Raw genomic sequence first — 27,492 nt, forward strand, 5'->3', positions numbered from 1 at the left:
TGTGTTCCATTAAGTTTAATTTTTTGTGATACAAAACTCATCTTTACAGCCCTCCAGAGAAAGCTGGCATTACCTTTATATCAAAATATACATGTTGGAATCAACGTTTGTTAACTATATATCAAAATATACATGTTGGAATGAAATGGAATCTGTGGTACAATCCAAATCACTGTGGTACAAAAACACTAAATATAGACAGACAAAAACCCTCCCCCTGCTTCATGACATCACATCCTGTTGACCCCTGACCTCAATAAAACCCATAATGGAAAATAAAAGCGTCAACCGTTACCAGGAGAGGAACACAGAACTACCTCACAGCTATCCACTGTGATATCACCAACTAGGTCAACATACAGTATATATATTCATGCTTAAAGTACTCTACCAGAGAAATTTAACTGTAATGAATCAGAAATGGGCCAAGAAACCAAATATCACAAATTCAAGGTATAATTACGATTTTTAAATCTAGTGGCCGACTGATTAGGTATAAAATTAAAACAAAATCAAATCCCTAAAGGCGATTTGGACCATAGAATCAAACCAATGGGAGAAAAGAGAGTTTAGAACGTTGTCTTTTAAACTGACAAGGATCATTTAAGTAGCAGGGGTGGTAGGTACTTTGGTCCTCAATAACATCAACCATCAATAGCTACATGAAACTGTTTATGCTACAGAAGAATCTATAGCAAAAGCTATATATAGACAGTCAGTGCCAGAACAAAGGTAATAAATACATTTGTGTTGTAGGAACTAAATACCTAAGCCTGTGTGAAATAAAATTGGAGAATTGCATGTGTGTATCTGTAAAATATTAGGGGTGAAGTAGGCACTAAAGACTAAATGCTGCATGATTTTAAGTGGCACCTCTGGAGCAAGAATTAAGACTTGAGGCACAGTGACCTGTAGATATCAAACAGTATAGAAAATAAGAGTATAGAACTACTAATGTTACAAAAATACAATGGAATGCATAGTGTACATCTAGAAATCAAAAAGGGAAGACCACAGCCATATATTTCAAATCAAATTATTGATGTTCAAAGAAATATATATCTCCAATCGTATAAAATCAATGTAATAGCATGGAAAGGCTAGCCAGCTGGTCTGGTTAAGGCACTAGACTGTTGCAGAAAGGCATTTTGTTAGAGCAATATGACTAGTGGTGAAGATCCCAAGGACAGACAGTAGAAACAGAAAACATTAATCAATGGAATATTTTTTTTAAGTATATCAAATGAAAAAAACATTGTAATCTAGAAACAGAAAGACTAGATGTGCATTCTGCAGAGTGTAGAAACAGAAATACTAGATGTGCATCTTGGAGAGTTCTGTGAGTTTCCTTCCATAGAAGTCGAACTACTAAAATAAAATATGAACCGATTATATCCATAGTAAATGTAAATAATTGTGTAAAAATAATAAAACTTAAACAAGTATAAAGGAATGATTAAGTGTCTCGTGTAGAACAAGACTTGACATACAAACGACGTGGAAGGCATTCTGATGAACAGGTTTGGTCTATACTCTGTAGTTACAGCTGTGTGTGAGTGATTGTGTTAGATGGTAGATTTGGAGAAAGACACTCTGAGGTGGTGGTTATCTCCCAGGTCATGGTTGTGGAACTCGATGAGACTCTCAACAGCTTCCTCCACTGAGCTCATCTGGATCAGAGCCATCTTACGGTCCTTCCTATACACACACCAGGAAAGAGGATTCCCCATTACATAGTGATGGCCATAAATACAGATAGTGATGCCATAAAGACTAGAACATCGTCAGGTAGTGATGCCATAAAGACTAGAACATTGGGTAGTGACATCGTAAAGACCTTTACATTGTCGGGTAGTGATGCCCCAAAGACGATTACATCATTAGGTAAAGATGTCGTAAAGACGAGCACATCAATTACCTCAACTAACCTGTACCCCCGCACACTGACTCAGTACTGGTGCCCCCTGTATATAACCTTGTCATTGTGTTTTAGTCTACTTGATAAATATTTTCTTAACTCTTCTTGAACTACACTGTTGGGTTAAGGGCTTGTAAGTAAGCATTTCATGGTAAAGTCTACACTTGTTGTATTCGGCGCATGTGACAAATAAAGTTTGATTTGATGATTAGGTAGTGATGTCATAAAAGTGTAGTTGGATGTTGAGACTTACTGGAAGAACTTGAAGGCCGTGACTGAAGCTCCTGAACTGCTGAACAAAGCCTTCAGATCCTCCTCCCCTACTGCAGGACTACAGAGAAAGAGAAAGCATTAGGAGAAAGCAATAGGACAATCAAACATAAAGGGGATGTTGTGTGTGTGTGTGTACGTACGGTATGTTGGAGAGGTGCAGTGTGCCAGAGGGAGGGTAGATGTTGTTGTAATTTTTGGAGCCAGGCTTCTTAAAACGATGGAGAGGAGAGGTGGCATAGTCCTTAGTCAACCCCTGATCCTCATGGCCTTGAATAGGATAGAGTAGAACATGTCATGACACAACAGTAGTGGATGTTAGACGGCCCATACCTTCCCTGGGCAGCTGTGTGTTTAGACATGGTAGTGTGTGTACATACCTTCTCTGGGCAGCTGTACGGTGGTGTGTTTAGACATGGAGACACGTAGAGACCGGCCATGGAGACGCACCCCGTTCAGGTGGCTCATTGCTGAGGAGAAGACAAGCCCGTCAAACACCAGAGCACACACTCACCAACTACTGCAATGCACACAACAACACACAGACACACAGTACCTAGCTGAGCCTGTGTGCCATCAGCCATCTGGACCAGAGCGTTGTCCTTCTTATTGAACAGAATCTTCACTCTCATCACGTCACCATACACACCTGGAGAACACACACAGGTTAAAACACAGCACACACTCCAAACCAGATGCATTTTTCATGAAGAAAGAGACTTAGTTGTAATGTCAGTGTTGTAATGTGATTGTCTTGATCAACAGCAGACAGACTAGACTACTGTAATGCCCAGACAACAGGTTCTATACCACCACACTACTCAGTTTCTGGCCATTGAAATGAAACGACTGATTAATGTAAAGGAGAGCTTGGATTTCTGATTCAGAGACAGACAGACCACAACATGAAAACCAGCCCAGGTAACAGTTAGATTCAGTACCAGTTGGTAATTAAATAAATATATTAAATGAAACAGATTCAAGAATGATAAAATAATAAAAAGTATATATTTAGGTCAATATAAGGGTAAATGAAGACTGAATGAGGTAGGTACAGTGATGATATAATATTATTGGTAACAGTAGGTAAATGTAAAATCTAAAGTCATAAAGGGAAACGAAAGGCTGATAACATACCAAAGAGAATAAAGAGGCAGTTTGGTGTAACGCTCTTTATAAACAGCAGGGGGAGGTAGAGGAACCAGGGAGGGGGAGAGAGAAAGAGGGAGGGGACAGGGGTAAAGTGGGGGAGGAGAGTGGAGTCAGGGATGGAGGGATGGAGTCCAGCAGTCAGCAGCCAAGAGGTCCACGGGAGGATCACATGGAGGAGGTAGAGAGAGGGAGAGAGATCGAGAGAGAATGATGAGAAGAAAAAGTTGGCATAGGAGTGAGTTTTTATAAAGGGCAAAGAGCAGGATGAGATGGGGAAGGAGAGAGAATAAAAGAAAGAAAAGGAGGTAAAGAAGAAAAAAACAAGGTCAGTAAACACAGAAGTGTCTAAATTAAAACACTGTCACTATGGCAACATTAGGAGGAGAAAAGAGAGATTAACAATGCAACAGTACAGGTCAGATAATACAGTACAATAACATGGGGGGGTGTCTCTATATAAGGATTATTGTGTCTCCAGCAACTCAAGAATAGACAAAAAGGAAGCCATGAAATGGAAGATAACAGAAGACTGTTAGTTCTAAACTGTGGAGATACACCCATTTAAAGGGTTTAGAGGAAAAGTTTACTCTGGTGTGCTTGTACAATAGAGAAAGGATGTATACTGGTGTGCTTGTGGGTGAGAGAAAGAGTGTGTGGGTAGTAACAGTCCTGACCTCTGGGTTGAGGTTGCTGACCAATAGCACGCCAGCTTGTCCTCCTCCACCGCCGAGGGCTTGCAGGCCGAGACGACTAGCGGCCATGCCCCCTGGACCCATACCGAATGACGCCAAGGCACCGGGCATAGACAAACCTAGGCACACACAAAGAAACACACACATTATCTCAAGCACCGGGGCCAACCTGTGCAGCTGGAGTAGACCGACCGATGATTTGACAATGTAGCAAAAGCTATGTAATAAATGGAGTAAGAACAGGGTTGTAGTAGGCTACAGGTAGAGTGAACCAGCTGACTGGATTTTGGATGAAAATTTCAAATGCCTGCTTCTCATTCCCAGAAGATAAGAAATGCATATTAGTACATTTGGATAGAAAACACTCTGAAGTTTCTAAAACTAAAATATTTAAAGTTGTGTAATACAAGTAGTTTGAAATGTTTTGGAAAAGTTTACAGGCAACTTGAGATATTTTGTAGTCACGTTGCGCAGGATGGAACCGGTGTTGTTCTGGATCAAACGTGCCAAATAAATGGACATTTTGGATATATATGGACGGAATTAAATCGAACAAAAGGACCATTTGTGATGTCTATGGGAAATATTTGAGTGCCAACAGAAGAAGCTCGTCAAAGGTAGGGCATGATTTACATTTTTATTTCTGCGTTTTGTGTCGAGCCTGCAGGGTTGAAATGTTCTCTCTCTTGTTTACTATGGTGCAATCCTCTCCGAAAAGCCTTTTTGAAATCTGACATGTTGGATGGATTCACAACACCTGTAGCTTTAATTTAATTTGGTATCTTACGTTTCATGGAAGTTTGATTTTTACAGGAATTTATTTGAATTTGGCGCTCTGCATTTTCTCTGGCTTTTAGCAAAGTGGGAGGCTACCGTCCCACATATCCCAGAGAGGTTAATGTGAGGATGTACCTGCTGCCTGCTGTAGAGTGAAGGCCTGGGGGAATCCGTGTCCATAAGGAGATGCTGAGATCAGACCTGGAGACCCTGGAAAGAGATAGGTGGGAGAGGGAAGGGAAAAAGACATGAATCTAATTCCAGTGTCAGTTTGACAGTCTCCAGAAGAGCACCCTGGTAGCTCCTGGTACAAAACAAGTTTGAGAAACACCGGTCTAACGTGTGTGTGTTACCGAAGGCGGCAGCAGCCATCGCGTGCTGGTCCATTCCAGGCTGAGGGTTGTGTTGCTCTCCAGTAGAAAGGTCAGGTCTGGTGTAGTCACGGCTCTTATCGTTGTTAAACTTCACGTTGAGGCTGGTCAGCTTGGAGAAACTCACCCTCAGAGTACAGCAACCGTTATAGATGTTCTGACCGTCTAGAGACTGCAGAGACACAGAGGGATTGGGGGTGTGGAAGTTCAGGCAAGTCCATTTACAGCATCTATTATTGATGTTCTGACCATCTGGAGATGGCAGAGAGAGAGAGATAGAGGTTTATTCAAGGGGGGAGGGGTGTACGTACCATTTTGGTGTGCTGTGCCGTCATGGGGTCAGCGTATTGGACCAGAGCCTGGAACTGGTTGTTCTTAGTGAAGGTGATGATCTTCAGAACAGACCCATACTTGGAGAAGATCTACAGGGGAGAACACACACAGGTTACATCCCTTCTGCGGGCATTTTGACAACAAGCAAAAGAACACCATTTGAACACACTCATGACTAAGAAACACTGGAGGAGTGTGCGTACCTGGTGCAGGACTTCCAGTGTGACGGGGTAGAAGAGGTTTTCCACTATGACTCTAAGGACAGGGCTCTGGGTGGCCATGCCTCTGGCTCCCATCTCTCCCCCTCCAACTGACATGGTAGCACCCATTACACCCCCCATACCGGACATGGTAGAGCCCAACATGGTGCCACCCTGGACAGCATTCACTGCCTGCAGTGCTGCCTGGACTCTCTAGGGAGGGGACACACAAACATACACTGTTATTACATTGTACCGTGGGCACTATGCTGTAACCTCTGCATATGACAAAGAAAATGATTTGACAAATGTGCTACAGACATACAAGTTAGTGAGTCTCATATTGGTATGGGTCAATGGTGGAAGTGTCCTCTTACTACTTGGTTAGGTGAGTTGTCGGTCTTGAGTTCCTTGTGGTTGCTGTACTGCATGAATACAGGCTGCTGTCTGATGAGGGGGGTGACCGTAGCGTAGTAGTTCACCATGGTCTGAGCCTGGTCCACAGTGTTCATCTCCAGGAACGCCTACACACACACATAAGATCAGCCGGGTGTGTGAACCCCTTTAGGGTAAAGGATCTGTAATGTGTGTGTGAACATCTGTAGGGTAAAGGATCTGTAGTGTGTGTGCGTGTGAACACCTTTAGGGTAAAGGATCTGTAGTGTGTGAGAACACCTTTAGGGTAGAGGATCTGTAGTGTGTGTGAGAACACCTTTAGGGTAAAGGATCTGTAGTGTGTGTGTGAGAACACCTTTAGGGTAGAGGATCTGTAGTGTGTGTGTGAGAACACCTTTAGGGTAGAGGATCTGTAGTGTGTGTGAGAACACCTTTAGGGTAGAGGATCTGTAGTGTGTGTGAGAACACCTTTAGGGTAGAGGATCTGTAGTGTGTGAGAGAACACCTTTAGGGTAAAGGATCAGTAGTGTGTGTGTGAGAACATCTTTAGGGTAGAGGATCAGTAGTGGGTGTGAGAACACCTTTAGGGTAGAGGATCAGTAGTGTGTGTGAGAACACCTTTAGGGTAAAGGATCTGTAGTGTGTGTGAACACCCCATAGGGTAGAGGATCAGTAGTGGGTGTGAGAACACCTTTAGGGTAAAGGATCTGTAGTGTGTGTGAGAACACCTTTAGGGTAGAGGATCTGTAGTGTGTGTGAGAACACCTTTAGGGTAAAGGATCTGTAGTGTGTGTGAGAACACCTTTAGGGTAGAGGATCTGTAGTGTGCTCACGTACCTGGTTCTTTCCCTTCATCATCAGAAGGTTGGTGACCTTCCCAAAGGGCATTCCCATGCTGATGACTTCAGAATCCTGGATGTCCCCGGGCAGCTGGCGCAGGTGGATGACACGCGATGGAGCGCTGGGGCTCCGCATCTCACCTTTGAACTTCTTACTGTCATTACCGTTGGCTACAAACAGACAACTTTTAAATTTAACTTCTTACTCTTAGCACCATGAACTACTAGAGAACAACAGAACATTCTGATTAGTAGCTAATGGTAATGTGTCTGTTAACTTCTTTGGGGTAGGGGGCAATATTGGGAAGCTTGGATGAAAAACATGTCCAAATTAAGCTGCCCGCTACTCAGCCGTAAAAGCTAGAAAATGCATATAATTAGTACATTTGGATAGAAAACACTGAAGTTTCCAAACTGTTTGAATTGATGTCTGTGAGCATAACAGAACTCATATGGCAGGCAAAAACCCGAGAAAAAAAATCCAACCAGGAAGTGGGAAATCTGAGGTTTGTGGTTTTTCAACTCAGCCCCCATTGAAGATACAGGGTGATATTGGTTATGTTTCACTTCCCACGGCTTCCACTAGATGTCAACAGTATTTAGAACCTGTTTTGGGGATTCTATTCTAAAGGAGGGGCTCATAAGGGCTCTTTGAGTGAGTGGTCTGGCAGAGTGCCACAGCCTCGGTCTGATGCGCTCACGTGAAAGGTAGCTACGCTCCACTTCATTTGTACAGACAAAGGAATTGTCCGGTTGGAACATTAAGTTTTATGTTAAAAACATCCTAAAGATTAAGTATGGAATCAGTTTGGCATGTTTCTACGGGCTGTAATGGAACTTTTTTAACTCTTCGTCCGACGTTCGGCACGACCTGAACACACTTTTGGATTTGTTTATCAAACGCCCTTACAAAAGAAGATATTTGGACATAACTGATGGACATTATCGAACAAATCAAACATTTATGGTGGAACTGGGATTCCGGGGAGTGCATTCTGATGAAGATCAAGGGTAAGTGAATATTTAAAATGCTATTTCTGACTACCCAATATGGCGGGTATCTTTTTGGCTGCTTTGTTGCCTAAAAGCTATACTCAGATTATTGCATGGTTTGCTTTCTTTAAAAATCTGACACCGCGGTGAGAAGTTTATCTAAAGTTCCATGTATAGTAGTCGTATCTTTATTATGGGTGTTTCTGTAAATTTATGTGGCTCTCTGCAATATCACCGCATGTTTTAGAACTACTGAATGTAACGTGCCAATGTAAACTCAGATTTAAAAAATATATATATAAATATGAACTTTATCAAACAAAACATACACGTATTGTGTAACATGAAGTCCTATGAGTGTCATCTGATGAAGATCAAAGGTTAGTGATTAATTTTATCTCTATTTCTGCTTTTTGTGACTTCTCTCCTTGGCTGGAAAAAATGGCTGTTTTTCTGTGGCTTGGTGGTGACCTAACAACATCGTTTGTGGTGCTTTCGCTGTAAATCCTTTTTGAAATCAGACACTGTGGCTGGATTAACGAGAATTGTATCTCTAAAATGGTTTAAAACACTTGTATGCTTGAGGAATTTTAATTATAAGATTTTTGTTGTTTTGAACTTGGCACCCTACACTTTCACTGGCTGTTGCGGGGTCCTAGACAGGTTAATCAGAATGATCTGTGCTGTTCTCTAGTATCTAATGGTAATGTGTCTGTTATTAATCAGAATGTTCTATGCTGTTCTCTAGTATCTAATGGTAATGTGTCTGTTATTAATCAGAATGTTCTATGCTGTTCTCTAGTAGCTAATGGTAATGTATCTCTTAGAGAACAGCATTCTGATTAACAGACAGTACCATTAGCTACTAGAGAACAACAGAGAACATTCTGATTAATCATCAGCTACACACACACCTGGGGTCATGATGTAGGAGGAGAAGAGTTCATCAGATCCCCTCTGGAAGAGAAAGGAACATTCACAATGATCATAACCACATACATCATGGAGATAGACACAGGCCTAGCTGGGTTGTATTCACTAAGCACTAACTGGAAAAAAACATGAACATGCTCAATAACAAACTTGTTTCCATTTTCTGTTCCAAAACGTTTTGCTACATACACCAACAAATACGACCTGGGTAAATGTAGTTATGAGTTATGGCTGGAGAGGAGCAGTCTGTCAGACAGATGGTCTTGCTCAGCCAGACTACAGTTAATGAAGCCGCTCTGTGTCAGTCAGTCAATGGTGCTCATGTCTGGAGTGGCCCAGCAGCCTCACTCCATCTCTCTACAATACAGCTACTGTTCCAGCCAGAGACACAAAGACACTCATGCTAACAGCACTCAAGACACACAGCCAGAGAGGAGAGACTTTAACCAACGTTTTAGCACAGAAGACAGGGGTAAAGACAGAGAGAAAAAACAAGGAATTAAATTGTGAATGAAAAGATGCCTACCTTGGTACCCACTGAGACGCTGGTGAGAGAGAGAAAAGGAGGGTTACTCATTTGAGTTACTCCAAAGACAGCAGGATGCATTTTCCTAAAAGATCAACCAATCAGTAAATCAACATTTTACATTGATTGTAAAATGCAAAAATCTTATCAGGAGACTTACTCTATGTCTGTGACGTAGCCAGGTCCCATAGGATACAGATCAGCATCTAATTTGTGTCTGTTGAGACAGGGGGGGAGGGGAGGGGAGGGGGGGGAGGGGGGAGGAGGGGGAGGGGGGAGAGAAAGACAAGGAAATGGAGGATAGAGGAAGTTTAGTTACTAACTTTATGGAAGTTCATAGCTAGCTAGAAACTGCATTGACTCAAGAAAAGTTGCGTTAGTTCACTTCGTTGAATTGAAATGTCCCCTGAGCAGCTAATAGCCATAGAATTGGAAGAATTTACCCCAATCCCGAACACACAACATTCGCCTTCCACAAACACGAGCGCACATATGGGAATGCGGAAACTAGCTAACGTTACAAAGACACGTTGATTCAAGATGGGCGTTTTTTTTAAACTAAATTTGGCAATACGTTAAAGGTGGTTACTTTTGTCTACATGGGAAAAAAACTGCAACTAGCGTTTTTTTCTGTTATTTGCAATATAATAAGTTTTTTTAAAAACAACCCTTATTAAAAGTCTTAACTTCAACTAGTTCGCATCTCTTCCGGACACGCTCACGCGCAGACAATGCTAACTAGCTAGCCTTGTTGAAAGTCTCAAACATCATCTCGTCTCAAACTAAACGTTAAACTACTACTAAACATATTGCATAACAACATAACTGTATATAAAAATAGTCAAACTACGGTTAGATTATTTCCGTTTCTTTTCGACATGAAACTACATCTTTTTCACTCACCCTTCCATCGTTCGATATAATCCACAGGTTTCTGGAACGGCGGCAGATTTCCTTGATTTTCATACAAAATGGCTGAATACACCGAGGCGTTCGTTGATTGGTCCAGGTACATGGAAAACCCCGAAATGGGCGGGCACTTACACCTAGCACCGCGAATTGATTGGTTCGTAAAAGGGTGGTTATAACATTCTCTTAAAGTTCTCGACCGAAATTTTACCAAAATAACTGTGAAACCATACCCTTGTTTTGTTGACACACATTGACACACATTGATTTATTATGTTCTAGTATCGGATGGCTGACTCGCAAACCTTTGCAACTAAACAATGAATGCTGCTTCTTTCCTGTTTCACAATCAGTTCATGTAGTTCAGAAAATACAAATTCCATAGAGTTGTAGTTCATGCACTGGCCAACAGATGGCATAATTTGTCTATTACAGGGCTGACTGAGGAGGAGCGGCTGTGTGATTTGGTTTACTATGGGACTCTAAGCAAGACCTGCTGGGTCAAAATATCAACGTTCATTATACTTCAGCAGCAGATTACTATGCTGGATACAATGGAATAGTTAGGTACAAACTCCATGCTTGGTAAAACAAAATCAACCTCACATGAATTAATCCAAAGCATTTCACAGACTTTGACCCAGGTGTTTTTTTGCATGTTTTTGTTGTTGTTGTATTAAGGGGTTTGAAACAGTTGTTACTATTTCCAATGCATAAAAAAGCAGAGGTAATATATGGTGTGTGGATCTGACCCATAAACAACCCCAGCTAACCCAAGACCATCACACTCCCTGGTTCCAGCGAGAGATCTGTAATCTCTCACTCTCTTGCTCCTCTCTCTCTCTCTCTCTCTCTCTCCCCCTAACCCCACCTTCTCTCTCCACCTCCCTCTCCCCTCTCTATTTCCCTTCATTCAACCTATCCTCTCCAGTCTCCCTTCTCTCCCTCCTCCCTCTCTCATCCCAGACCCCACCCTTTCTCTTTCCCCTAGTGTACACTGTAGAGCAGGGTAATGGAACACACAGACACCAGAGAGTCTCTGGGAATGGAAGGTTTATTCTGCTGACGACAGGTTTCACCTTCCCTTCGATCCCAATAGAACCCATTATTACATTCATGTTAAGCAATATGCCGAAGGGATGTATATAGTTTTCAATGATACTGATCAGACCTGATGAGGAGTATTACGATCAATAACAACACTAATCAGAGTTAGAGTTAATGCTACATCAGAAGATTCAACATCACTGACTCAACAAAATTCATAAGCATCAGCATTAAAACAATGGCTGGGCTTGACTCAAACAGTGAAACAGCCATCTTTTAATTAAAAATAATAATAAAATAGTGAAATGTGTTTATGAGTTGCAGTGTCATAGTGAGTCTAATGAGGAGATTAGTAGAGATCAATAGATTACTAGATGTAAGTAGAGTATAAATGACTTGAGATGATGAGATAGAGATGACGACATGGGATGGACAGTTTAAAACAGAGATAATAATGTTATCTGAGATGTACCAGATGACATGGTGTGGCTGATTGATGAATTGATTGATTGGTTTACCTATTGATTTGTGATGATGGTACAAGCTTGCATGCAGAGTGTGGCTGGCTATGATTTGGCAGAAACCAAACCAATGAATACATTGTATAAAACTTGATATCAACATATTTGAATACTGTTCACACTGTGAAACTATATTACAGAGACAATATAATATGAAACTGACTGATAAATGCTCGATACACAGAGAAATATACAAAATGTATGTCTTCTTCATATTCTGGACTAAAAAACAATGATAGACATTTTCCAGATGGCTCCGATAGCAGACACATTACAATACAAAGACCTGCTACATTTTCTTTTCAACAATAACGTGACGGCACATCCAGTTCAATAATAAAGATAATATTAATAGAATAGCATACAGAAGTACACACAGAATACACTATAAATGTCAAGACAGAAAAATATAAAAATAGCAATCACAATAAAAGAATAATCCATATCAGAAGAAATACATTGTAGTAAATAGTAGTACGATAGCAGTACACAGTGAGGGAGGTTTTGCTTGATCAGTCTGGAGGTACTAGCTGTATCTGAAACAGCAGCCCTTTTCCTATACTAGTGCACTGTGGGAGTGTTTTGGCCCAAAGTACTATAGGGAATAGGGTTTTCAGATTTCATTTCTAGATTTCTAGTGTATATTGTCCTGGCTGTATTGTTATTGTAGTACTAGAGGAGTACATAGTCTAGTGTATATTGTCCTGGCTGTAGGTTGTTATTGTAGTACTAGAGTAGTACATAGTCTAGTGTATATTGTCCTGGCTGTAGGTTGTTATTGTAGTACTAGAGGAGTACATAGTCTAGTGTATATTGTCCTGGCTGTAGATTGTTATTGTAGTACTAGAGTAGTACATAGTCTAGTGTATATTGTCCTGGCTGTAGGTTGTTATTGTAGTACTAGAGTAAGACATAGTCTAGTGTATATTGTCCTGGCTGTAGGTTGTTGTTGTAGTACTACTACAGTAATACAGTAGTATTGATTCTCCAGTGTCTGTTGGCTGTATATGGTTGGTGTTGGCTGTAGTTTTTGCTGCTTGGCAGGAGGAGTCGGACTGTTTGGTTTTGTAGTCCTGTGAAGTGTGTGATCAGACACACATACACGTACGCACTCGAGTCTTTCTTGCTCTGACACACTCACACACACACACACAAGCATCTTTCTTTGACACACACACACACACACACACACACACACACACACACACTCACATGACTGTGCAACACTTGCAACTCGGTTTCTTTTCCTTCTCCCCCTCCTCCCCTCCTCCCCCATTTGCCTCCCCCTTCTCACCCGTACTCCCATTGGCTGCTGCCTGTGTCTCCGTCTCCCCCTCTCCTACCCCCTTCCCCCCCGTCTGGTAGCATCACAAACTCCGCCTTGACTGAGCCGTCTCCACCCTCTGTCCCCCCTGCCTCCCCCACCTCCCCTGCTGTCTCACCCTCCAGAGCTGTATAGCCCATGAAGACCAGGGTAACAGGGTGCTCAGCACTGGCCTGGTCTGGACTGGGACCCAACAGCTTGGCTTCTACTCCTGTTAGTTCTCTTCTAGGACTCTGGTTCTGTGATACTCCATTTACAGCTGGGGAGAGAAGGGAGAGGAGAGAGGGGGGAAATAGAGAGGGGGAGAGAAAGGAGAGGAGAGAGGTGGAGAGAAGGGAGAGGGGAGAGGGGGAAATAGAGAGGGGGAGAGAAGGGAGAGGAGAGAGGGGGTAATAGAGAGGGGGAGAGAAGGGAGAGGAGAGAGGGGGAAATAGAGAGGGGGAGAGAAGGGAGAGGAGAGAGGGGGGAAATAGAGAGGGGGAGAGAAAGGAGAGGAGAGAGGGGGAGAGAAGGGAGAGGAGAGAGGGGGAAATAGAGAGGGGGAGAGAAGGGAGAGGAGAGAGGGGAAATAGAGAGGGGGAGAGAAGGGAGAGGAGAGAGGGGGAAATAGAGAGGGGGAGAGAAGGGAGAGGAGAGAGGGGGAAATAGAGAGGGGGAGAGAAGGAGAGGGAGAGGGGGAAATAGAGAGGGGGAGAGAAGGGAGAGGAGAGAGGGGGAAATAGAGAGGGGGAGAGAAGGGAGAGGAGAGAGGGGGAAATAGAGAGGGGGAGAGAAGGGAGAGGAGAGAGGGGGAAACAGAGAGGGGGAGAGAAGGGAGAGGAGAGAGGGGGAAATAGAGAGGGGAGAGAAAGAGGAGAGTGAGAGAGGGGGAAATAGAGAGGGGGAGAGAAAGAGGAGAGTGAGAGAGAGGGGGAATAGAGAGGGGGAGAGAAAGAGGAGAGTGAGAGAGGGGGAAATAGAGAGGGGGAGAGAAAGAGGAGAGTGAGAGAGAGGGGGAGAAATAGAGAGGGGGAGAGAAAGAGGAGAGTGAGAGAGGGGGGGAAATAGAGAGGGGGAGAGAAAGAGGTGAGTGAGAGAGGGGGAAATAGAGAGGGGGTGAGAAAGAGGAGAGTGAGAGAGGGGGAAGAAAGAGGAGAGTGAGAGAGGGGGAAATAGAGAGGGGGAGAGAAAGAGGTGAGTGAGAGGGGGGGAGCTGGTTAGGCTCTACATTAACACAAATCTAGAAAACATTAGCCAGGTTTCCATCCAACTGTTTTTATGTGAATAAAGTACTGTCATATAAAAATAGTTTGCATCATATAATCAGCAAATGTTGGTAAACTTTTGGTACTTTTTTAACAAATGGGAAAAAAAGCAATACCACATGGAAAATACTGACCTCCGTTCTCTTTGGTCACGACTGGATTCTCCAGCTCCTCTATATCCTGCTCCAAGCTGACACAGACACGCACGCGCATGCACACGCACACGCACACACACACACACATGCGTGCGCGCACACACACACACACACACATATGCGCGCGCGCACACACACACACACACACACACACACACACACACACACACACACATTAATTACACATGAATGGAGTGTGTGGAGAAAGAGTATTAAAGAGAAAGTAAAGAGTTACTTTGCTTTATCGACAACAACGACCGGCAACGGCGTGTGTATGTGTGTGTGCGTGTGCGTATGTGTGTGTATGTATTTGTACTAACCAGAGGATGCTCTTCTCTAGTGCCTTAGTCCTCTCTTCGTCCTCCTGAAGTCGTCTCTGAGTCTCATCTTCCTCTGGAGCCCCATCCAACAACCAGCGCTCTCTCAGAGCCTTCGACTACACACGCACGCACGCACGCATGCAGGAAATATACGCGCGCACGCACACACACACACACACACACACACACACACACACACGCAAGCACAGGTAGAATAGAATGAGCAAGGGCATAGAGAGAGGGTAGACAGACAGTAGGAAATAGAGGTTCAACCCCTGGTCACAGAGGAAGGTATTTAGGCTATGTACACACTTAGAAAAAAGTGGTTCTATCTAGAACCAATAAAGTTTCTTCAGCTGTCCCCAAAGGAGAACACTTTGAAGAACCCTTTTTGGTTAAGGGTAGAACCCTTTCGGTTCCATGTAGAACACTTTCCAGGGAGGATTCTACATGGAACTGAAAGGGTCCTAAAGCCTTTTATCTAAGTGTATATTTCAGGCAGCGACACTGTGTCAACTACGTAGACCAGCTCCTTCTCTCCCCAGGATTCTTCTGTCAGCTAGACCAGCTCCAGGAAAAAGGAGCAGGCCTTCTCTCCTCAGCATTCTTCTGTCAGCTAGACCAGCTCCAGGAAAAAGGAGTAGTCCTTCTCTCCCCAGGATTCTTCTGTCAGCTAGACCAGCTCCAGGAAAAAGGAGTAGTCCTTCTCTCCCCAGGATTCTTCTGTCAGCTAGACCAGCTCCAGGAAAAATGAGTAGTCCTTCTCTCCCCAGGATTCTTCTGTCAGCTAGACCAGCTCCAGGAAAAAGGAGTAGTCCTTCTCTCCCCAGGATTCTTCTGTCAGCTAGACCAGCTCCAGGAAAAAGGAGTAGTCCTTCTCTCCCCAGGATTCTTCTGTCAGCTAGACCAGCTCCAGGAAAAAGGAGTAGTCCTTCTCTCCCCAGGATTCTTCTGTCAGCTAGACCAGCTCCAGGAAAAAGGAGTAGTCCTTCTCTCCCCAGGATTCTTCTGTCAGCTAGACCAGCTCCTTTTCTCCCTAGCATTTTCCTCTCAGCTAGACCAGCTCCAGGAAAAAGGAGCGGGCCTTCTCTCCTCTCCCCAGCATTCTCCTGTCAGCTAGACCAGCTCCAGGAAAAAGGAGCAGGCCTTCTCTCCTCAGCATTCTTCTGTCAGCTAGACCAGCTCCAGGAAAAAGGAGCAGGCCTTCTCTCCTCAGCATTCTTCTGTCAGCTAGACCAGCTCCAGGAAAAAGGAGTAGTCCTTCTCTCCCCAGGATTCTTCTGTCAGCTAGACCAGCTCCAGGAAAAATGAGTAGTCCTTCTCTCCCCAGGATTCTTCTGTCAGCTAGACCAGCTCCAGGAAAAAGGAGTAGTCCTTCTCTCGCCAGGACTCTCTTATCCAGAGTGACAGTTAGTGCATTCATCTTAAGATAGCTAGGTGGGACAACCACACATCAGACCTAGTAAGTACATTTTTCCTCAGTAAAGTAGCCATCAGCAAAGTGTCTCCCCTTCCCCCCACCGCTTGGATATAATTGGATATACACACCCTCCCCAGCTCAGCACACTGTTCATTGTTCTGGTGCAAATACTACTTACACTACTGACAATGGAAGGAACACAAACACACACACACACACACACACACACACACACACACACACACACACACACACACACACACACACACACACACACACACACACACACACACACACATACACACACACACCACACACACACCTCTCAAACTTTTACTTCTCTACCATACGTGTGCACGTCTCCATGGTTACATCACAAAATCTCCAGGCTGCATTACATCATCACATATGACACCTAATTAGAAACAGCCGCTGTAGAACTCATAGTGTGTGTGTGTGTGTGTGTGTGTGTGTGTGTCTATAGTGTGTGTGTGTGTGTGTGTCTATAATCCATAGAAGGTTGGTCAGAGGAAACAGATTTGTGTCCCACTCCCTCTGAGCAGGAAACCACTCTCACACACATTCTGTACCCCGTTTTAGCCACACACAGAGAAGACAGGAATGGGAGCACACAAGGTCATTGGTGGTGTTCTAACACGCACTACTTTTATCAGAGGCTGGTGCTTCAGTCAGTGTGTGAAGGGTTATCAAATGGCTATTTTAGCTTTGGTCAAGTCAGCTAGATGGGAGATAACAGGGAGGCTATGTAGTGTGCATCGAAGCAGGCTTTATCTCCTAGCTTGTGTTAACAGTCTGTGACAGCTGAGTGTGTTTCTATCTGGTACTAAACAGAGACACAAAGGACTGTGTGTGTGTGTGTGTGTGTGTGTGTGTGTGTACCTTTAGGTGTTGAAGCTGTCTTCTGTCATCTTCCAGCTGTCTCCTCTTGTTCTCAATCTCTGTCTGCCTCTTCCTCTTCTCCTGTAAAGACACAACACACACACACACACACACACGCACACACACACACACAGTAAGTGGCCATGTTAAATATTTTGACCAATGTGATGTGTGCTGTGTCTGCATGTTCATGCCGGATATAAGTCCATCACTGTTCTAGCATTAGCCTAATGCTTCTGGATGTTCAGCTACAGATGTTCATCTACAGGCTCTAGAGTGATAGGATGTCTAGAGGGATAGGATGCCTAGAGGGATAGGTTGTCTGGAGGGATAGGATGTCTAGAGGGATAGGTTGTCTGGAAGGGTTAGGAGGTATGGAGGGATAGGATGTCTGGAGGGATAGGATGTCTAGAGGGATAGGATGTCTAGAGGGATAGAATGTCTAGAGGGATAGGATGTCTAGAGGGATAGGAGGTCTGGAGGGATAGGATGTCTAGAGGGATAGGAGGTCTGGAGGGATAGGATGTCTAGAGGGATAGGATGTCTAGCGGGATAGGAGGTCTGGAGGGATAGGATGTCTAGAGGGATAGGATGTCTAGAGGGATAGGATGTCTAGTGGGATAGGATGTCTGGAGGGATAGGATGTCTAGAGGGATATGAGGTCTGGAGGGATAGGATGTCTAGAGGGATAGGATGTCTGGAGGGATAGGAGGTCTGGAGGAATAGGGGGTCTGGAGGAATAGGAGGTCTAGAGGGATAGGGGGTCTGGAGGGATAGGAGGTCTAGAGGGATAGGGGGTCTGGAGGGATAGGAGGTCTAGAGGAATAGGATGTCTAGAGGGATAGGATGTCTAGAGGGATAGGATGTCTGGAGGGATAGGATGTCTGGAGGGATAGGATGTCTGGAGGGATAGGATGTCTAGAGAGATAGGATGTCTAGAGGGATAGGATGTCTAGAGGGACAGGAGGTCTGGAGGGATAGGATGTCTAGAGGGATAGGATGTCTAGAGGGATAGGATGTCTAGAGGGATAGGATGTCTGGAGGGATAGGAGGTCTGGAGGGATAGGATGTCTAGAGGGATATGATGTCTGGAGGGATAGGATGTCTAGAGGGATAGGATGTCTAGAGGGATAGGGGGTCTGGAGGGATAGGGGGTCTGGAGGGATAGGGGTCTGGATGGATAGGATGTCTAGAGGGATAGGATGTCTAGAGGGATAGGGGGTCTGGAGGGATAGGGGGTCTGGAGGGATAGGATGTCTAGAGGGATAGGAGGTCTGGAGGGATAGGAGGTCTAGAGGGATAGGGGGTCTGGAGGGATAGGGGGTCTGGAGGGATAGGAGGTCTGGAGGGATGGGGGTCTGGAGGGATAGGGGGTCTGGAGGGATAGGAGGTCTAGAGGGATAGGAGGTCTGGAGGGATAGGGGGTCTGGAGGGATAGGGGGTCTGGAGGTATAGGAGGTCTAGAGGGATAGGAGGTCTAGAGGGATAGGGGGTCTGGAGGGATAGGGGGTCTGGAGGGATAGGGGGTCTGGAGGTCTGGAAAGGTAGGATGTCTAGAGGGATAGTGGGTCTGGAGGGATAGGGGGTCTGGAGGGATAGGGGGGGATAGGGGGTCTGGAGGGATAGGGGTCTGGAGGGATCTGGAGGTATATGGGGTCTGGAGGTCTGGAAAGGTAGGATGTCTAGAGGGATCTGGAGGTATAGGGGTCTGGAGGTCTGGAAAGGGGGTCTGGAGGATGTCTGGAGGGAGGGGTCTGGAGTCTGGGTCTGGAGGGGATGTCTAGGGGTCTGGAGGGATAGGGGGTCTGGAGGGATAGGGGGTCTGGAGGGATGGGGTCTGGAGGTATAGGGGGTCTGGAGGGATAGGGGGTCTGGAGGTATATGGGGTCTGGAGGGATAGGGGGTCTGGAGGGATAGGGGGTCTAGAAGGATAGTGGGTCTGGAGGGATATGGGGTCTGGAGGGATAGGGGGTCTGGAGGGATAGGGGCGGAAAGGGCTAATAGGTCTGAGGTGTGTGTGTGTATGTGTGTGTGTGTGGGGGGGGGGTAAAAAGCAATGAGTGGGTTACAGGGTTAATTCTGCATGGTTACAGGGTTAATTCGGCATGGTTGCAGGGTTAATTCGGCATGGTTGCAGGGTTAATTCGGCATGGTTACGGGGTTAATTCTGCATGGTTGCAGGGTTAATTCGGCATGGTTGCAGGGTTAATTCGGCATGGTTGCAGGGTTAATTCGGCATGGTTACGGGGTTAATTCTGCATGGTTGCAGGGTTAATTCGGCATGGTTACGGGGTTAATTCGGCATGGTTACAGGGTTCATTTGGCATGGTTACAGGGTTCATTCGGCATGGTTACAGGGTTCATTCGGCATGGTTACAGGGTTCATTCGGCATGGTTTGGGGAAGGCTCTGCAAACTGACCGACCTCATACCCTCAAGTATCATAAAGTATTCTCACGGCTTGCTAGAGCATTGTGAACTATCGTAGCGCAGTGGTCTGAGCTCTTTTTTTTGGTGAGCGCAACGTTCTCAGGAACTTTTCAAATGTCCGAAATCTAAGTCTATTTCTGTTGATCAGGCTGGTCTAACAGGAGTTATTAATTAATGGTTGTATGAAACCATGCATGCTGTGTGTGTGTGTGTGTGTGTGTGTGTGTGTGTGTGTGTGTGTCACTTACAGCGATAGCCTGAATTCTCTCCTGCTGTGAAACCTCAGCCATCCTGAGAGAGAGAAATAAAGTTAGTGAGATAGAAGAATAACAGAGTGATGTCGACATTCCTGCTTTAATAGATTCCAGAGCTCTGGCAGGGAATACCGCTCTGCCTCATTGGGAAGACTTGCATGGTTGCGTGAGTGCGTGAGTGCGTCCACGTGTGTGTGGTGCCGTACGTGGGTGTGATCAGTCTGAAATAAATACCAAGAGACCTGGATTAGGAGAGACATACAACACACACTGCAGGTACCCTGACACGCTGCATAACATGACATAACACAACACGTACATGAGTACTGATCGTAACCCTATAACATGAACCCTAACTCTGGAGGGATTCTCATTATACAATTGAATAACTCTCCCCATCTACTCAGAAACATCCAGAAACAGTCTTGGGGTAGAGAGGAGACTGATCAATCAATCAATGCTAATGGTAGAGCAGAGCCATAAGGCCAAGGTTATTGACCAGTCTGTTATGTACAGTCAACTCCTGATACAATATGGTGTGTGTGTGTGTGTGTGTGTGTGTGTGTGTGTGTGTGTGTGTGTGTGTGTGTGTGTGTGTGTGTGTGTGTGTGTGTGTGTGTGTGTGTGTGTGTGTGTGTGTGTGTGTGTGTGTGTGTGTGTGTGTGTGTGAGTGTGTGTGTGTTTGTATGTAATTGTAGCCTGAGGGAGAACAGGTAGTAAAATATACTGGACCCCTCTGTTCTCTATCAATAGTGCATTGGATTTTATATATCTGGTGCAGGACTGCTGATGATCATGAGTGAGCGTGTGAAAGAGAGAGAGTGAGAGAGAGAGAGAAGGAACAGCATGTCAGAAATCAGCTCAATGTAATCGAAGAATTCATAGACTCTAACCACTTCTGGGAAAATTGGAAAACACTAAACAAACAACAACACAAAGAGTTATTTATCCACAATGGAGATGTATGGGTAAACCACTTCTCCAATATTTTAGGCCCTATAACAAAAAACAAACAGCAAAAACATATACATGATCAAATACAAATCTTAGAATCAACTATTAAAGACTACCAGAACCTACTGGATTCTCTAATTACATTGAATGAACTACAGGACAAAATACAAACCCTCCAACCCAAAAAGGCCTGTGGTGTTGATGGTATCCTCAATGAAATTCTAAAATATACAGACAACAAATTCCAATTGGCTATACTTAAACCCTTTACCATCATCCTATGGCATCTTCCCAAATATTTGAAACCAAGGACTGATCACACCAATCCACAAAAGATGATGCATTATCATTAACAGCAGACTCGTACATTTCCTCAGTGAAAACAATGTACTGAGCAAATATCAAATTGGCTTTTTACCAAATTACCATACGTCAGACCACGTACTCACCCTGCACACTCTAATTGACAAACGAACAAACTAAAACAATGGCAACGTTTTCTCATGCATGTTTATTTCAAAAAAGACTGACTCAATTTGGCACGAGGGTCTGCTATACAAATTGATGTAAAGTGGTGTTGGGGGAAAAACCTACAACATTATAGAATCCATGTACACAAACAACAAGTGTGAGGTTAAAATTGGCAAAAAACACATACATTTCTTTCCACAGGGCCGTGGGGTGAGACAGGGATGCAGCTTAAGCCCTACCCTCTTCAACATATATATCAACGAATTGGCGAGGGCACTAGAACAATCTGCAGCACCTGGCCTCACCCTACTAGAATATGAAGTCAAATGTCTACTGTTTGCTGATGATCTGGTGCTTCTGTCCCCAACTAAGGAGGATAGATTCTGCTAGACCTGGGCCCTAACAGGAAATCACAGTAAGACAAAAACTAATGGTGTTACAAAAAAGGTCCAGACGCCAGGACCACAAATAAAAATTCAATCTAGACACCTAGAGCAAACAAAAAACTATACATACTATACATACCATATCAGCGCCACAGGTAACTTCCACAAAGCTGTGAACGAGCTGAGAGACAAGGCAAGAAGGGCATTCTATGCCATCAAAAGGAACATTAAATTCGACATACCAACTAGGATCTGGCTAAAAATACCTGAATCAGTAATAGAACCCATTGCTCTTTATGGTTGTGTGGTCTGTGGTCCACTCACCAACCAAGAATTTACAAAGTGGGACAAACCCCAAATTGAGACTGCATGCAAAAGTCTGCAAAAATATGCTCTGTGTACAATGTAAAACACCAAATAATGCATACAGAGCAGAATACGGCCGATACCCGCTAATGATCAAAATCCAGAAACGAGACGTTAAATTCTACAACCACCTAAAACTAAATGATTCCTAAAACTTACATAACAAAACCATCACCTACAGAGAGATGAACCTGGAGAAGAGTCCTCTAAGCATGCTGGTCCTGGGGCTCTGTTCACAAACACAAACAGACCCCACAGAGCACCAGGACAGCAACACAATTAGTCCCAATCAAATCATGAGAAAACAAAATGATAATTGCATGACACATAGGAAAGAATTAACAAAAAAACAGAGCAAACTAGAATGCTACTTGGCCCTAAACAGAGAGTACACAGTGGCATAATACCTGACCCCTGTGACTGACCCAAACTTAAGGAAAGCTTTGACTTGTACATACTTGAAATTCCACAGTGTGCCATCACAGTAGCAAGATTTGTGACCTGTTGCCACAAGAAAAGGGCAACCAGAACAAACATCATTGTAAATACAACAATCGTTACAACACTGTATATGTACATAATATGACATTTGAAATGTCTTTATTCTTTTGGAACTTCTCTAAGTGTAATGTTTACTGTTCATTTTTATTGTCTATTTCACTTTTGTTTATTATCTGCTTCACTTGCTTTGGCAATGTTAACATATGTTTCCCATGCCAATAAAGCCCTTGAATTTAAATGAATTTAATTGAGAGAGAGAGAGAGATGGACGGGGAGAAAGAGAGATAGAGAGAGAGAGACAGAGAGATAGAGACAGAGAGATTAAAATGGATTAGAGGCTAAAAATGACACAATTGATCAGAAAACAACAGATAGAGAAAACAAACAAATCCTTTCTTTTATCTGGTATGATGGGGAGGAGGGAAAGAAGGGGAGGGGAGGGGGAGTCTCAAACATGTCACCTGCATGCCACAAGACTGTGTGAGCCTGATGGGCTAAAGGCTCAGGGAGCAAGCACACGTCTTACAAATCTGAATCTCTCTCTTCTCTCTCTCTCTCTCGCTCTCTCTCTCTCTCTCACTGTCTTTCTCACTGTATCTCTCTCTCTCTCTCTCTTCTCCCGTTCTCTCTCTCTCTTATCCCCCTCTCTCTCTCTCTCTCTCTCTCTCTCTCTCTCACTGTCTCTCTCTGTCTCTCTCTCTTCTCAAGTTCTCTCTCTTCTCTCTCTCTCTCTCTCTCTCTCTCTCTCTCTCTCTCTGTCTCTATCTCTCACTGTCTCTCTCTGTCTCTCTCTCTTCTCAAGTTCTCTCTCTTCTCTCTCTCTTTCTCTCTTCTCTCTCTCTCTCTCACTGTCTCTCTCTGCCTCTCTCTCTCTCCTGTCTCTCTCTGCTCTCTCTCTCTCTCTTTCTCTCTCTTCTTCTCCCGTTCTCTCTCTGTCTCTCTCTCTTCTCCCGTTCTCTCTCTCTCTCTCTCACTGTCTCTCTCTGTCTCTCTCTCTTCTCTCGTTCTCTCTCTCTCACTGTCTCTCTCTGTCTCTCTCTCTTCTCCCGTTCTCTCTCTCTCTCTCTCTCTTTCTTTCTCTCTCTCTTCTCCCATTCTCTCTCTGTCTCTCTCTCTCTTCTCCTATTCTCTCTCTCTCTCTCACTGTCTCTCTCTGTCTCTCTCTCTTCTCCCCGTTCTCTCTCTCTCTCTCTCACTGTCTCTCTCTGTCTCTCTCTCTTCTCCCGTTCTCTCTCTCTTATCCCTCTCTCTCTTCCCTCTCTCTCACACTCACACTCACACACACACACACACACACACACACACACACACACACACACACACACACACACACACACACACACACACACACACACACACTCTCTCTCTCTCTCTCTCTCTCTCTCTCTCTCTCTGTCTCTCTCTCTCTCCTGCCTGGTAAAATGCCATATCGATGCTAAAAGCCAGACACCCCAAAATAGAAACACTCCCACAACAGATCTATATTGTCTGTGTGTGTGTGTGTGTGTGTGTGTGTGTGTGTGTGTGTGTGTGTGTGTGTGTGTGTGTGTGTGTGTGTGTGTGTGTGTGTGTGTGTGTGTGTGTGTGTGTGTGTGTGTGTCAAAGAAATAGATAAACATGAAAGGTAGGCCTACATCATAAATGATTACACTAACATATTGGAATCGTTTAGTGTCGCCTATGTCCTATCCTATGTAGCAACAATTCAAATTGTCAAATTATTATTTGTGTTAGCCTAGTCCACCTGACCGTTTGAGAATTTAAGGCCTAGAATAAGCTATTCAACATACAGGGGCAGAGCATACTGTTTGTTTTCACATTTTAATTAATGGAGGGTCTTACCCACTGCTATAACAGCCTCCACTCTTCTGGGAAGGCTTCCACTAGAGGTTGGAACATTTCTGTGTGGACTTGCTTCCATTCAGCCACAAGAGCATTAGTGAGGTCTGGCTCGCAGTTGATGTTCCAAATCATCCTAAAGGTGTTTGATGGAGTTGAGGTCAGAGCTAGATGCAGTACTAAGGGGACCTAGCCCAAACCATGAAAAACAGCCCCAGACCATTATTCCTCCTCCACCAAACTTTACAGTTGGCACTAAGCATTGGGGCAGGTAGCGTTCTCCTGGCATCCGCAAACCCAGATTTGTCCGTTGGACTGCCAGATGGTGAAGTGTGATTCATCAATCCAGAGATGGCGTTTCCACTGCTCCAGAGTCCAATTGCAGCCAGCTTTACACCACTCCAGCCGACACTTGGTGATCTTACGCTTCGATCACACCGACAGCGTCGTTGTGCAAAATAGTGTACAGCATCATCTGGAAATGTATGCAACAAAAGTTCAACATTCACCTTCTGCTACCATTTCTGTCAAGCCTTCTACACATACAGCCGTGTCGGAGGAAACCGTTCAACTGGTGACCGGGGTCAGCTTGCAGGCACCCGGCCCACCACAAGCAGTCAATAGGGTGTGATGAGCCAAGTTAAGCCTCCACGGCCAAACCCTCGCCTAACCCGGACCACACTGGGCCAATTGTGTGCCGTCCTATGGGACTCCTGGCCACTGCCGGTTGTGGCTCAGCCTGGGAATGAACCTGGTTCTGTAGTAACACCTCTAGCACTGTGATGCAGTGCCTTAGACCGCTGCGGCCCTCGGGAGACCCATGGAAACCCATTTCATGAAGCTCCCGACCAACAGTTCTTGTGCTGACATTGCTTCCAGAGGCAGTTTGGAACTCGGTAGTGAGTGTGGCAACCAAGGGCAGACTATTTTTACGTGCTACGCGCTTCAGCACTCTGCAGTCCCGTTCTGTGAGTTTGTGTGGCCAACCACTTCGCAGCTGAGCCGTTGTTGCTCCACGTTTCCACTTCATAATAACAGCACGTACAGTAGACCGGAGCAGCTCTAGCAGGGCAGACATTTGACGAACTGACTTGTTGGAAAGGTGGCCTATGACGGTGGCACGTTGAAAGTCACTGAGCTCTTCAGTAAGGCCATTCTACTGCCAATGTTTGTCTATGGAGATTGCATGGCGGTGTGCTCGATTTTATACAACTGTCAGCCACGGGTGTGGATGGAATAGCCGAATCCACTAATTTCAAGGGGTGTCCACATACTTTTGTATATATAGTCTATATTACCTCCCAATATTGTACAATGTGTGTCGCTTCATTAGCCTTCGCTATATTTGTTTGAATTCCAGACCAGATTGATCTCAGTTTGTTAGTGACAGAGTAGCCACTGATTTCGGTCATTTGAGTGGTATTAGAAACGATTCCGCTAATGTCTTCTATCGTGTAAAGTATGTAGCATTGTATGAAATGCGTTTTTAAAAGGCAAAACAAATATTCGGACCCTGCAAACAAGTGTTCCCCATGTGTGGAAATCCTAAAAACGCCCCTGCTCAACTGTAGCCTACATTACAAATGTTATTATGGCTTTATTATAAAGGGGCTTTTTCTTCAACAGGAAACCTCGCATTGAATTGCATCTTGGTGGATGGATTTGTTTACAGAAAATAATGGTGTGCCAGGAAGTGTGTGGGGGCCAAAAAAAAACAGTGCCCCGAGGTCTATGATTTCATAATCCGGCTATACCTGTACTGTATATTGTTTATTTATTTATGTAAGAGTGGTATTTATTATCATATTGTTTTGTTCACATTATTGTCATGCATTTCCATGTATGCATTAACGGGATTTGTATAATTTATAATTACATTATGCCTACATTAGAAAACACACATTATCTCTTCATCTCGTTTTCCGTCTATTCTGCATCTCTCCCTCTGCTCCATCCCTCCATCCCCTTCTCTCCTCACCTCCATCCTTCATCGCTGTTCGGTGATGCTGAGGCAGTGGAGCGCTACGGCTAGTCAACAAATTCGCGGAAATCAGGCCAAGTATAGTCGTGAGTCGACACTGCGTGTAACGAGCAGACAGACAGCCGGGCTACTTACCTAATAGCGGAGTCCTTTATCTTGTCACCGATGGCGTCTCTCTCCTTTGGCGTCTCTCTCATCGTAGCTTCATCCACACTGAATTAAAATAGCACTGCGACGGTTTTCTCTTCTTTCACTGTGTATGATTATAGTCTATGTTTACTGGCGTATAGCTTCAAAACAGTCGGGTTTCCTCCCCTCCTCTCCCTCCTCTCTCCCCTTCTCCTCCTCCTCTCTCCTCTCTCCTGCCACCCTTCCGTTGGCCGCTGAGGAGTCGCGGGAACGCCGAGCTGTGTGTGTGCGTGTGTGTCGCGGGAGCTCGATCCGCTCAACACCAACAGAGAGAACAAGTTGGCCGTTATTTATCTTCGTTCCACGACATTACAGGAGTTCGTGGGTGAATTGGCGATTTTTGGAGAGATGAAAGCTCTCCTGGTCCCCTCAAAATTATGATTTGTCTCCTGTAGGCGACCTGTTTTGCAGAAAGGTTTGTGCTCTCACCAGCTGGCCAAACACACAGAGAGAGAGAGAGAGAGAGAGAGAGAGAGAGAGAGAGAGAGAGAAGTAGCCTTCCTCCCGAGATAAGGAGGCCCAGGGTGTGTTGTTGACTGATATGATATTGAGGCCTCTGGTTATAATTGGGGTCTGGGTATTGCCGACAGTCTGATAGGATATTGGAGCCTCTGGTTATAAATGGGGTCTGAGTCTAGCCGACAGTCTGACACGATAATGGGCCTCTGTTTCTAAATGGCTCTGGGTCTAGCCGACAGTCTGATGCAGACATACAGTATGATAACAATAGCTGCCAATGAGGCTCTACCACAAACACAATTAATTACATTTGAATGCTGATTCAGTCAGGAAACAGAGTTCAAAGACATTAAAGGTCCTGAACAGTCATTCTGAAATGTACCTTTTCTCTCATGGCTAACTACCAGGAAGTTTGAAAAGATA

General features: G+C 44.6%; 2 protein-coding genes across 4 annotated transcripts; both read right to left on the reverse strand.

The window, feature by feature from the left end:
• LOC112235907 (polypyrimidine tract-binding protein 1) lies at positions 1 to 10,436 on the reverse strand. Of its 3 annotated transcripts, none has more exons than XM_042323911.1 (17): positions 10,304 to 10,436; positions 9,561 to 9,617; positions 9,401 to 9,485; positions 8,856 to 8,898; positions 6,947 to 7,119; positions 6,091 to 6,237; positions 5,717 to 5,926; positions 5,492 to 5,602; positions 5,163 to 5,352; positions 4,945 to 5,019; positions 4,015 to 4,151; positions 3,326 to 3,359; positions 2,745 to 2,837; positions 2,569 to 2,658; positions 2,332 to 2,458; positions 2,172 to 2,249; positions 1 to 1,698 (listed from the first exon to the last, which is right to left on the reverse strand). In XM_042323911.1, exons 1-17 carry the CDS (start codon positions 10,309 to 10,311, stop codon positions 1,566 to 1,568), a joined length of 1,791 nt encoding a protein of 596 aa, XP_042179845.1. In that variant the 5' UTR covers positions 10,312 to 10,436; the 3' UTR covers positions 1 to 1,565. The 3 variants fall into 3 exon arrangements, with proteins under 3 accessions (XP_042179845.1, XP_042179846.1, XP_042179847.1); XM_042323912.1 differs by having other exon boundaries at positions 9,401 to 9,419; positions 10,304 to 10,435; XM_042323913.1 differs by lacking the exon at positions 10,304 to 10,436 and adding an exon at positions 9,844 to 9,863 and having other exon boundaries at positions 9,401 to 9,419.
• Positions 10,437 to 13,152: 2,716 nt separating this feature from the next.
• Positions 13,153 to 27,062, reverse strand: LOC112235897 (paralemmin-1-like). The gene is made up of 6 exons (XM_042323914.1): positions 26,557 to 27,062; positions 19,918 to 19,960; positions 17,241 to 17,321; positions 14,921 to 15,036; positions 14,580 to 14,635; positions 13,153 to 13,460 (listed from the first exon to the last, which is right to left on the reverse strand). The coding sequence occupies exons 1-6, from the start codon at positions 26,616 to 26,618 to the stop codon at positions 13,168 to 13,170; spliced, it is 651 nt and encodes a 216-aa protein (XP_042179848.1). The 5' UTR covers positions 26,619 to 27,062; the 3' UTR covers positions 13,153 to 13,167.
• Between the last annotated feature and the right edge of the window lie 430 nt (positions 27,063 to 27,492).

This window comes from Oncorhynchus tshawytscha, linkage group LG07, assembly GCF_018296145.1.
Source record: "Oncorhynchus tshawytscha isolate Ot180627B linkage group LG07, Otsh_v2.0, whole genome shotgun sequence".
Lineage (NCBI taxonomy): Eukaryota > Metazoa > Chordata > Actinopteri > Salmoniformes > Salmonidae > Oncorhynchus > Oncorhynchus tshawytscha.